This window comes from Rhamphochromis longiceps, linkage group LG11 (genome assembly GCF_057381845.1).
Source record: "Rhamphochromis longiceps isolate RC_006_pf linkage group LG11, R_longiceps_female_GT1.1, whole genome shotgun sequence".
Classification (NCBI taxonomy): Eukaryota; Metazoa; Chordata; class Actinopteri; order Cichliformes; family Cichlidae; genus Rhamphochromis; species Rhamphochromis longiceps.
In genome coordinates this window covers 4,483,540-4,496,611 of record NC_140567.1, presented here as the reverse complement: position 1 = coordinate 4,496,611, position 13,072 = coordinate 4,483,540, and the positions used below count along the sequence as shown (strand labels likewise).

The following is a 13,072-nucleotide window of genomic DNA, read 5'->3' as shown; positions in this document are numbered from 1 at the left end:
TTATGGTTGCTATTACTCCTTTAGGCCAGAGATGCCACTGTGAAACAGGCAAATGAGGAGGTTAGAGAAGAAGTGGAAGAGTGTGATGTAATCACTTTAACATTAAAGTGTGCCTAACAACGAGCCATTGTGTTTATATACAAACACAACATCTTCCTCATTCAGTAATAATGAAAACAAACATACAATTGTGAGACAAACCAAATGTTATCATCATCATCATATTTTCACTGTTTGTCATGTACCCCCACGTGCATTCAGCTGCATTCAGTAGAACTAAAATAACCCTTACACTAGACCTAATTACGGCAACCCTTAAATACTTGCAACACCATTAGGTCTGGTGTTCAGGCACCTACTTTAGGGCATAAATAAAATAATATTATTTGTCATGTAGACATTTTAAAAATGTAGCTATTTGCTGAACTGTCCAGAACCAGATTTTGCTCCTACATAGATCATCCTTGTAAAAGCACACTATATTTTCTTAATGCTGGCATTCACCTTACTATCCATGTGGCCAGTTCTTGGCAGAGGACACTGTTCCATGCAGGGCTGCTGGACCAGCACCTAAATTATCCAATTAGACAGTGGGGGCAAAACTGTCCGCAGGCCATGGTGCGGCTCACAGAAAGACTTAATCACATCATCTGCACAAAGAAACTGCACTCATTCCTAATATATTGGATTTCTGTTAGAGGTGATGTGCTAATGTCAGCACTGAGTCACCTCCTGAAGCTAACACATAAACAAACAAATACACACACACACACACACACACACACACACACACACACACACACACACACACACACACACACTCTCTCTCTCTCTCTCTCTCACACTCTCATTTGTCCTTTCACTTTATTGGAATTTATTCAGCATACCTATTTGCCATACAATAACAGACACACTGTAAGCCACAAATGTCTGCGAGAGAGTTTATTTCTGATTTTAAACATCTCTCTTTAACTGTGCGCATTTAGCATGTGGCCAAAATGCAGCCTTGTTTCTCTCTCTCTTTTTTTTGTGGAATATTTATTGTACAGTTGACTCATTAAAGGAAGACAAATCTGTGATTGTCACAGATACCAGATCTCAGTCCATACTAGATTCCATTCCATTCTATGCAAAATTAAGCTGTTCTGGAGGCTAATGTGCGAGCAACACAAGACAGTAGATGAATGAGGGTTTCCAAAGTTGTGTACAACTTGGATGGATCACTTTGAAGGTGCCAGCTGGTCATTCGCAGACATTCCTGGCTCCAGTTCAGCCAGGTGACCTTCTACTGTATCTACTAGTCATATGTAAGTTAATGGTGTTCTTCACTCTCACTGGTAATGTCTTCAGTCATTTGCTGGAAAGTTTATCACAGGTCCTGCAAGTTCCAACCTAATTGGCTCTGGGAGAAAAAGTAATTGCTCCCTTGGTACAATGGAATTGATTTGCTACATAAAATTAAATTTACCTGTGATTTACTACATTATTTGGAGAGCTGAGTTCAATTTCATTGACAGTTCACTATAGTTGACTATGCTTGACTATAGTTCTTGTTGCTCACAAGAACCATCAACAACCAGCTGATAGGTAAAAGGGCAGTTACTTTTTCACACTACATCAGATAGCTTCAAATAGCTATTTTCCCTTGATGAATCAAATAATTAGAAAATTATGTTTTGTACATACTCAGGTTGTATTTGTCTAATATTAAAATTTGTTTGATGATTTGAAACACGTGTGTGTGACAACTATGGAACAGAATAAGAAATTAGGAAGGTAGGGCATTTTTCACAGCAGTGGATACATTAGCTTAAACCTCTGAGGACTAAGCTATCATAGGCTGTAACCGTTCCATATTATTTTCTTTGTTCCCTGATTGCCAAGACAATAGAGATTGTCAGCCACCAGGAACAAATTAGACTTCTTGGTTGCAATGCCAATCAAACTCTCACTACAATTGCAGTGGGACTGGAAATAACTAAAACCAACTAAAGCTAAGTATAAACTACAGGCACTTATAGCACACAACTGTGCTCCATGCTATACTCGGGGCATACTGGCTGTGAACGGAGGAACAAACAGTTGTTACCTTGCTGTATTTGTTTCAGTACCAAAGGTAACAATAACACTTCAAGTAGGTTGTCCAGCAGAGTATTAGACAGTCACATAAGCAAGGAGAGTTTTCCTCACTCCCAGGAGGTCATTGGTGATTGGATTAGGGCTAACAATGTAGCAGCATCAACTCTCCTTTTCATGTGTGGCATAACCAGGGTACACCCCAACTGTCTCAGGTAGATCTGGTGGTGTTTCCAATGTTCTGATAACTTCCAGGCTGGGACGTTCCATATCACCATGATGAATGCAGCAGTGGAGTCATTCTTCAAAATAACTGACAGAGCGTCCTTACCCTTATTGATACTGCATAATACTTTAACTGAGGAGCCATGGCAAAAATTTGAAAATTAAATACTTCCATTTATTAAAAGTGAATAGGCAAAACTGGGTACTTCTGACTGGATTAACAGTCAGAAACAGAAAACAATAACGTGACATTATGAAGAATAACAAGGTTTTAAAAACTGAATAATAGGGAAAAAAAACATTTGTGATATATGACAAAAAAAATACAACTCTGGGATCTGCACAGACGGCAGTGTCATTGCTAATGTTTATACCTGTACAGCCACGTTAACACAATGTGCATTTACATTTCTTGGGAGCTGCATATCAGATAGCAGTGCAGATTACAACACAGAGCTTCAAAATGGTTTAGGTTACATCTGTGTCTTCAAGCTACTTCTTGTTGATATGTTCACATAACAACTGGATCTGGTGTCAATAACATTTGTGGTTGTACTTGTTGTGGTGTCTTAAGTGGCCAATTAATAAAAAATTTAAGAAGTAAAAGATCTAATCTGAAACTTCTCTGTTGCAGCGCCGATGCTTTGGAATAACCTTCCTCTCCATATTAGACAGGCTACATCAGTGCCAGTTTTTAAATCATTATTAAAAACCTATTTTTACTCCCTGGCTTTTAACTCTGTGGGTAACTAACATTTTTATTTTATTTGTTTTTTTTTTATTGCTATGTCTGGTTTTATTACTATGTGCATATTAGTAATGTACAGCACTTTCGTCTACCAGGTGTGTTTTTAAAGTGCTATATAAATAAATGATGATGATGATAATCTATACAGACCATATACATGCCATACACAGGCTGGCATGCTTAGAACACGCTTGATTAGCATGTTCTGACTATAAACACAACAGTGTGTTCCCTGTAATGCAGTCTCTTTCTATTCAGAGACACATGTAAATAAATATGCTGCCTACCCCTATCCACTAATCTTCACCTTCCCTTGTATTACAGTAATTGATGAAAACTCCAGCCCAACATCTCTGATGAATTGAGGCAGCTGCTCAACATCAGCATCAACTCTGTAAATTAACTGAGACGGCAGGGTTGATTTGTATGGTCAAAAGCAAGGTTAGTGTTTATTGGCTACAGTCTGGTAAACAATGTTTAGCCAACACACTAAAAGCTCTTTCCTCTGATTTAAAAAAGAAAAAGAAATAAAATCTTTTCTCCTGTGTTGCTGTGAATGTTTGAAGGTAAAGCTAAAGTTTTTTTTTGTTTGTTTTGTTTTGTTTTTTGGATATATTGCACAATTCAAACATAAAATGCTCTTTCATTCCAAAAATCTTCAGACTATTAGCTGTTTAGTTTTGTTTTCAGTTCCAGTCTGGTCAGATATAGGCACCAGTCTAGTTTCTGGTTACATTTTCTTTTTTTCAGCACAGAAAATAATTTCCATATTTTATGGAGAAATGGAGAATGTGTTAGCAGAGAAATAATAACTACTGGACAAATAATCTAGCTAGACTATAGACTATATACAGGGAGTGCAGAATTATTAGGCAAATGAGTATTTTGTCCACATCATCCTCTTCATGCATGTTGTCTTACTCCAAGCTGTATAGGCTCGAAAGCCTACTACCAATTAAGCATATTAGGTGATGTGCATCTCTGTAATGAGAAGGGGTGTGGTCTAAATAGTGAGATATCTTGCAGAGGAATGCAGCAGTCTCAAAATTGCAAAGCTTCTGAAGCGTGATCATCGAACAATTAAGCGTTTCATTCAAAACAGTCAACAGGGTCGCGAGAAGCGTGTGGAAAAACCAAGGCGCAAAATAACTGCCCATGAACTGAGAAAAGTCAAGCGTGCAGCTGCCAAGATGCCACTTGCCACCAGTTTGGCCATATTTCAGAGCTGCAACATCACTGGAGTGCCCAAAAGCACAAGGTGTGCAATACTCAGAGACATGGCCAAGGTAAGAAAGGCTGAAAGACGACCACCACTGAACAAGACACACAAGCTGAAACGTCAAGACTGGGCCAAGAAATATCTCAAGACTGGTTTTTCTAAGGTTTTATGGACTGATGAAATGAGAGTGAGTCTTGATGGGCCAGATGGATGGGCCCGTGGCTGGATTGGTAAAGGGCAGAGAGCTCCAGTCCGACTCAGAGCAAGGTGGAGGTGGAGTACTGGTTTGGGCTGGTATCATCAAAGATGAGCTTGTGGGGCCTTTTCGGGTTGAGGATGGAGTCAAGCTCAACTCCCAGTCCTACTGCCAGTTTCTGGAAGACACCTTCTTCAAGCAGTGGTACAGGAAGAAGTCTGCATCCTTCAAGAAAAACATGATTTTCATGCAGGACAATGCTCCATCACACGCGTCCAAGTACTCCACAGCGTGGCTGGCAAGAAAGGGTATAAAAGAAGAAAAACGAATGACATGGCCTCCTTGTTCACCTGATCTGAACCCCATTGAGAACCTGTGGTCCATCATCAAATGTGAGATTTACAAGGAGGGAAAACAGTACACCTCTCTGAACAGTGTCTGGGAGGCTGTGGTTGCTGCTGCACGCAATGTTGATGGTGACCAGATCAAAACACTGACAGAATCCATGGATGGCAGGCTTTTGAGTGTCCTTGCACAGAAAGGTGGCTATATTGGTCGCTGATTTGTTTTTGTTTTGTTTTTGAATATCAGAAATGTATATTTGTGAATGTGGAGATGTTATATTGGTTTCACTGGTAAAAATAAATAATTGAAATGGGTATATATTAGTTTTTTGTTAAGTTGCCTAATAATTATGCACAGTAATAGTCACCTGCACACACAGATATCCCCCTAAAATAGCTAAAACTAAAAACAAACTACAAACTACTACCAAAAACATTCAGCTTTGATATTAATGAGTTTTTTGGGTTCATTGAGAACATGGTTGTTGTTCAATAATAAAATTATTCCTCAAAAATACAACTTGCCTAATAATTCTGCACTCCCTGTAGACTACTAGACACGTGTTTTTTTTCAACCTATTTCCCTCTCAGGCAAAACTTCTGTGAAAAGACACTGAAAGACTGTTGACTTCTCAAAGCAAAAGTTGAGATTTGGTGGGAAATTGAAAGCTGGAAAGCTGCCTTCACAGGTCATTGCAAAGATATCTTGAAAAAGATGTTTCCTCTAAATCTGGTTGACAGTGAAAAGACACTTTTCTCACTCAACGCCTCTGCAAACTTCTAACAAGCCAATTGAAACCCACAACATTCACATGTGGGATGAAGTTCTGACTGTCAGAAAACGCTCAGGAAATAAGCTTACTATGTGGCACACAATAACACATAACCCTACGAAAGACAGTTTCCTTGTAGATAAATCTCTCTCTCTCTCTGTCCCCTGTGCACTGCCTGGATTGACTAAAAAAAGAGCCTATGACTCATGCAATGCCTAGAATTATAAAAGATCAACATGACCCTAAGAGCCTTTATCAAGAACTCATGGGGATGTGGCAAAAAACACTAAAGGCCAACTTTGGCCAGTTGCAAAAGTCACTATCAAGTGCAGATCTACCAAAAGGATGCTCTGTTCCCATTGCTTTTCTATAATGGCCTGAAACCCCTCAGTGAAACCACTGACAAGCCTGGCTATGGATACCAACTGCGGAATAGAGCAATCATCAGTCACCTTCACTGATCCACTAGGATCTACAGAAGGGAATGTCACTGGGACTGGAGAAGTGTAGTCGTATGGTAACAAAGACAGGGAAGGTAGTCAGAACTGAGGGGATTGCAATACCCGAAGGAAACACTGGAGACATTGATGACAGCTACAGATACCTGGGAATCCCATAGGCAAATGGGAACCATGAAGAGGCCGGTGATGAGATACCCTGCTGGGATAATAAGTTGGCCAAAGGAAGAGATAGGAAGCCAATTACATCAAGACAATATACTTAATGAATATCTCAGGTAGCAGAAACCAAAAAGAGAAGAGGAACCATCATAGAAGGACTGGCCCCTGCAATCATAGAAGGACTGCCCCCTGCACAGTATTTAACACCGGCAGACAGAAGAAGTGGCTGATATTGAGAAATCCTACTAGTGACTAGACAAAGGTGGACTGAAATATAGCTGAGCCACTAATCATGCATCAAAGGAACAAGCTCTGAGCACAAAAATCATAGAGGCTGGGATCTACCACACCAGAACCCCAGGTGAATGCGGTGCAGAGACGCCCCTGGGACAATCTCACACATAACGATAAGACGCAAGTTTGGAGCAGGCGGGCCATAAACGGAATGCCATAACCAAGCGTCTGGCATAGTAGAGTATGAGTATGGCTTGGAAGTGCTGAGATCAAAATGGGATATGCTCGTTAGATTGGTAGAGAATGCCTGAGCAAAGATCCTGTGGGGCTTTCAGATACAGACAGATAAACTTGTATCTTCCTCAATGCCTTTTTTGTACGCTCCCAGTTGGCCAGCCTATTCAACCCTCTGAGGTCCAACAACCTTTTAACTCTTATCCTTCCCCCAGAAAATAACACTATAACAATAAGCATGGCGATATTGCAATAAGAAAATAAGTAATGCCTTTTCATTTTTAATTAAATGCTCTCCAGGGTCTTGAAAGCCAAAGAACAAAGAAAATAATAATTTTAATTGACAAAGAAGATGCTCAGTTTTTTTTTTGAAAGTCCACCTGCCCCACTCCACTTTATAGAAAAGCTATACAAACAGGAGAATACAGTGAACAGTGTGTATCACTGGCAGAGTGTCTGAGCTGCCATTCACGGCAATATTATTCTGATGCCAATTAATATTTAGTATTTATAGCACATCAGGAAAACGTATACTGTAAACAAAGTAGTATTAATGCCAACATGTGTGAGACAGGGAGACAGAGACTGCTGATGTTCTTGTTATTGATTCCAGGAGATTGAAGCCTGATGCAAGTGAAGGCCCAGGCAGCTTCAACGCTCTTATCAACATGACAAGGACGTCTCCTCATATTCCAATTTCTCTCCCAAATATTAAGTCATTAATCATAGCTCCTGTCCTAGATAGATTTTAATTTCGCATAGAACGTCTCTTCCCCCAACCCCGCACCCAAACACCACAAGATTGGATTCTTTTGTCCTTTCTGTGTTCCTGCTTTTGTCTCTGTCGTCATTTAAGCTTGCTGAATATGGCGATATCTACGAGGTGATTATGATCAGTTTGGTCAAAATAAAACTCTTATAGATGCTGGTTTTGAGTAGATATTAGACAGATAAAAATGTACCACTATTTATCACATTAAAGCTTGCATTCATAACATAAGAATTTGGCCTAAACAAATTTAGTTTCAGGGCTGTGTGAAAACTGGGAACAGAAATTCTGCACAGGAGGCACTGACTTTCGTGCATAAAAATACAATTATTTAGAGAAAGAAGCAGGATTATTTTAATAAGAAAAGTTGTTTCCATGAACTGAAAATGTCTTTTTTTGGCAGGGGAAATAATCAATTTAAGAAGCTGTTCAGAAAATTATTGCAAAATACCGTCATATTAATATGTATACTTTCCTTTAAAATCGGTTTGGGAATAAGACTTGGCAAAATAATCTGCGTGTGCTTTCGTGTTTATTTTGCCCCAGGTTTCTACACACCAAACCAAAATTATTTTTATCCCTTGACTGAGGCGATGAATGTTCTGCTCTCTGTCTCTGTAACACAAGTTTATACACCCATCTAAATGCAAATATCCAAACCTGCATTGCAATAAGGCTACAAAATGTTCGACTCTTTCCTCCTCCCTGTCCACATCTGTCTTTCAGTGCTCACATAGTTTCTTTGTATTTTCCAGTCTTAAACAAATAGGGCATTTAAGACAAGGAACAAATGAGTACTGCTTTGAATCTGCCCGTAGAGGTTGTAAAACCGAACTGTTCAATATGTATCTTTTATTCGTTCTCTTTCCTCCACACTCTCTCCTCTCTCAGTAGACTCTGAGCTGCTCACTATCGTTCATGTTGATAACTGTGCGTGGGTTGCGAGAGGGAGGAAAGCAGTGAGCGACACTTTTAATTTTCCACACGCTACATCAGTGTCGTAGCAGTGATAGCACTGGGTTAATGTTGTCCCAGACAAGAGCAACCAAGCTGTCCAGCATACTCAGCACCTTCCACTGGGGAGCAGCTCACTGACTTTGTCAAGATTAAAAACACTGTGCCTAGCCAAAGAACTTCAGAGGGAGCATGGCCTCTCTAATGACTTGACTTAGGTGCCATGTATTACTATGCATGCGGGTCTGATTTTAATACATGGCATAGCTTGTAACTGGGTGATGCAGTTTGTTTTTTTAATTAGTTTTTAATAATAATAATAATATGCAAACAATGCGCAACGTTCACATTCTGGGCTCTAAATCATTCACCAAAGCCTACGTTTCCCAGATATGGATTAAAAGTTGGAGTATAGTAGAGATTTTCAGAAATATAGTAAAATTTATGATAACTTGTCACTGTTAGCTGTGGTAAAATGTGTCAAAGAAATGGAAACAGAGGGTCCATGTGGTTAGTGAAAAGACCTGAGCAATCACAGAATAACATTAAAAAACAAAAAAGATCTTAGTAAATAATGACATAATTGTTCATTTTGGTCATTATTTCCCCAGAGTACCTCCCTTGGGTTGGGGGGGGAGATGGATGGATATTCTTCTTCTTTAGCTTCAGATTATCTTAAAGCTTCACCATAAAAAATATTCACATATATAGGTGTATACATACAATAACCAGCCAATGTGTTAAGTACTGTTCAGCTGCTGTTTAACACAAGTATCTCAGAGCATGGACTCTGAATTTAGGCCTATAGATCTGTGGGAGTTCAAACCAAGAAGGGCGATTCAGGTGACATTGAATATGGTATGGTTGTTGGTGCCAGAGGGCTGGTCTGATTATTTCAGAAACTGCTTATCTACTGGGATAGTATCCAATGAGTGTTAGTTTCTGCTGAAAAATGGCTTTTTGATGTCAGAGATCAAATTAGAAGGGACAGACTGCTTTGAGCTGGAAAGAAGGCAATAATAACCACTCATTACAACAAAGATATGCATAAGAGCATCTCTGATGCATGTAAAACCCTGAAGCAGATGAGCAACACCAGATGCCACAAAGCAAACTGGGGCTACAAAGCTAAATTGTCTCAAACTGCTTTCTTGAACACAACGGTGAGTTCACTGTTCTCAAATAGCCTCCACAGTAACTAGATCATAGAGCATCTTTGGTTGTGGTGGAATGCATCATGGATGTGCAGCTGAAAATCTTCAGCAACTGCCTAATGCTCTAATTTCAATATGGCCCCAAATCTCTCAGGAATTAAATTGCATGACATCTGAAATGTCCTACACGTCCTACTGAATCCATGCCACAAAGAATTCATTAATACTTAATTATTATTTGATTAATATTAATTAATACGTCTGTGTGTGCTGTCAAATGTCATATCAGAAATATCATGGGCCTTACCTGTCACTCTCATCCCAGGATATACAGGTGTGGTTGGTGGTGCCCTACATAAATGGAGAACAGAGAAACCACATGGTTATGAAAGAGGATCAGTTGCAGCAGCTTTATAGCTGTAAAAAGTTGATTTTTTACTCACGTTATAAAGGTGAGAGAACTCAACCACAAATGGAACAGTGAGGGAAGCAGGGGTGGGCTTGATGGTCACTGACAATACCCTGGAATTGAGGACTGTGCTGTTTCTACAAGAAGAGAAAAGGCAGCACTGTCACCTTTAACTGACAATCTATACTGCAGTGGAAATGCACCCAAAATTTCAAGATACTCAGATGTAGATGAAAGCACACCAATGTTTTGTCTGAAGTATCTAATATATGAAATGGATTCTTCTATAAAAATATTTCATTATAAAAGTGGTAAACTGACAACTAATTTAATATACATAAAACAAAACAAAACCCTGGAAATTAAAGCTAATACAACTGGGAGATGCTACACATGAATGCATGTAATTCATCTAATTCATCCCAAAGTGGGTGTGACAGAGGGCAGAAGATTCCTCGGAATGTCTAGACAAACAAAATATAAATAGATGTATGGAGGAAACATAGCCCTACAAACACAGAAGTGCATTTCAACACTGAAAATTGAGAAAACTAATTTAGCATAGACAAACGGATGAATTGCTATCTGGAAGATCACTGGTCTTACTGACTCCAGTTCTTTGATTTCATCGAACATCAAATGACACTTGACTTTAAGCTAGCTAAAATGATGTCCTTGATCCTGATTAAGTTCACAGTCCTGATATCTTTAAGGCCACTTGGGGAATATGCTGCCAATAATGGCATCCACAGATGACAAAGTCATATTGAAGGCTGTTGTTCAAATGAAATTTGAAAGGACATATTGACATTATCCTTAGTTTAGCAAATATTATGTAGCTGCCACAAAAAGCTAGGCCACTTAGAGTTCATTTAAATACTGATAGTTTGTGTTCAGTTGTATTTTTTATGAGATCCAGACCAGTCATGATTTCTTAATCAGCAGGATGATAAGTACCACATTTCTGCTTCAGTCGTTTTACAGCCACTTGCCAGAATCTTTGTGCTCTACTTCAGAACAAATGGATCCAGTAATCCTTCTTTTCCAGTAACTGAAGCACATTGTCTATCAGTATCTTATAACATTTGAGACATTTTATTTTAAATTCTGTATCCCTGCTTAGTATGCATTGCTATTTCTGTTTTTCCATAGCTACTATCAATCATGTGGAATCAGACAATCAGAAAAAAGTGAATAGCTACTGGTAGAACTGACATCGAAAGCTTCCAGTTGGCCAATCATGTTCAACAGCCCGTGCTCTGTTTCCTGATTATTCACATCATCACTGTATCCACAACACACAATCACCCTCTCACCATTTGAAAACACAATCACTCATCTTAAACTTTTGTGTCACCTAGTCTCTCGCTTCAAACTTCTCTCATTTTCTTTTAGAGAGGCATCAAAAACAGAAAAGGAGTAGAGACAAAGATAAAATTGGGAGAAAAAGAAGAGTGAAGAAGAGCGGAAATATAGATTTCAGATGGTGAGGGTCTGCTTGATTTTTCTCTTATTTTATCAATTCATGTGTTTTTAGCGTATTATCATAATACATTACTCCTTCTCAACGTTACTGCAGGCTGTTTCTATTAAAACAAATGTAAATCATCATGCTACCAGCAACTGCAACTTCCCCCCAAGATATGCCTTTACCCCAAAAACAAGACGTACATGGGGCCACCCACTGCGAGAATAGTACTCCTACATTTATTCCTTGCATTCATTTAGCTAGAAGTGCTTACTGTTGCAGCTGATGCTAAAAGGCCTGGCAGCACAGTTTTGCTGCATTGGAACATGGTTAAACGTCTTGAGCATTGTTGTTAAATGGTGTGTGTGCACTGCGTGGCTATAATACTAAAGCAGTTGGATTAATTCAGAATACCTTTCTACACTTTTGATAACTTAAGCTTTACTGGCCATCGCTGACCAGAGGAATTCTTGATAGGGAGTTCTAGCAACATATACTAGGAGAGTTTATCTTATAACTTTTGAAGATTGGACTAACTCTATTAAGGACAGAACTGACTTCAGACAAATGTTTAATTCCACTTGATTCTGTTGTTACCTTACAGCTCAGTGTATGACACCTGAGATAAATTAACCATTTATCCTCCACACTGTTGCAGTTTTTAGTGGCCAGAGAAGCTATTATTCTTCACTGGCAAATTTCCCTTCAGGGAATTTGGCCACGTGGGTAACCTGTGTCAAGGATGTTTCACTGAAATAGCTATGTGTTTGCATCACAGTATGAAAGAAAATTATGGTGCAATTAATGCAATGAGTGTCTTTCTGCCTCTTCCATACCAGAGTTCCGTAAACTAAATCAAACTCTGCAGAGCCCGTTTTAGCTGGAATATTCCAGGATTTGATTTGTGCCTTAACAGGTAGAAACTGAGAAAAATGATCATACACAGAGTCCAATCTCCATCACTGCTAATAATCTGACCCTTTTCTGTTAAGCCTATGTGGTCTTAACACCTTAACCTGAACCCTAAATCTATATGTTGAAGAATGAAAAAAAAAACAGAAGATTGCTGAGAATTTTTAACTTTAAATGTTTGGGTTTTTTTTTTTACATGAATTTGGATATGTCTTTAGTCTATAACAAAGTGGTGAACAGACAAACCCACTTAACACCCCTAGAAACACTAGTAGTATAACAAAAATTTTTTGGATACAAAGTCCAGTGCATGTCTTCAAGTGACTTCACTGACAGACTCATTTAAATCAAATGTAAGTGTTCCCTAAAGAAAAAACAAAATCCCATAGTAATGCGCATGGAGACCCATTCTGACCCTAGGCTAAATAAGCATTTTTCATTAACTGATAATTATTATTTATTAATAATCATTATTTTCTGCCTTCATGATAACTACAAAATGAATATGCTGAACAAAACCATTACATACAACCAAAAACTCGAGGAATAAGAAAAGACAGATGAAACAAAAAAAAAGGAATTCTGAGATGAATGGATTTCATGACAACTTCTGTGCCACCACAACCTCTATCACAAAGTCATATCTATACTGACACATGGAAAGTCTTTTTTTTGTGAAACCCAGTATCCCTGGTTCATTGGTATAAAACATTCTGTTGCATTCATGCAAACCCATT

General features: G+C 38.8%; 1 protein-coding gene across 2 annotated transcripts in view; it reads right to left on the bottom strand.

Annotated features, from left to right (window-relative positions):
- LOC146658437 (adhesion G protein-coupled receptor B1-like) overlaps positions 1-13,072 on the bottom strand; it is a 211,937-nt gene that overhangs the window by 57,111 nt on the left and 141,754 nt on the right. For both annotated transcript variants that reach the window (XM_085422057.1, XM_085422056.1), the window contains 2 exons: positions 9,990-10,092; positions 9,854-9,897 (listed from right to left, as the gene is read on the bottom strand). In XM_085422057.1, coding sequence (XP_085278183.1) covers positions 9,854-9,897; positions 9,990-10,092 — 147 coding nt within the window. The remainder of the gene's footprint in view (positions 1-9,853; positions 9,898-9,989; positions 10,093-13,072) is intronic.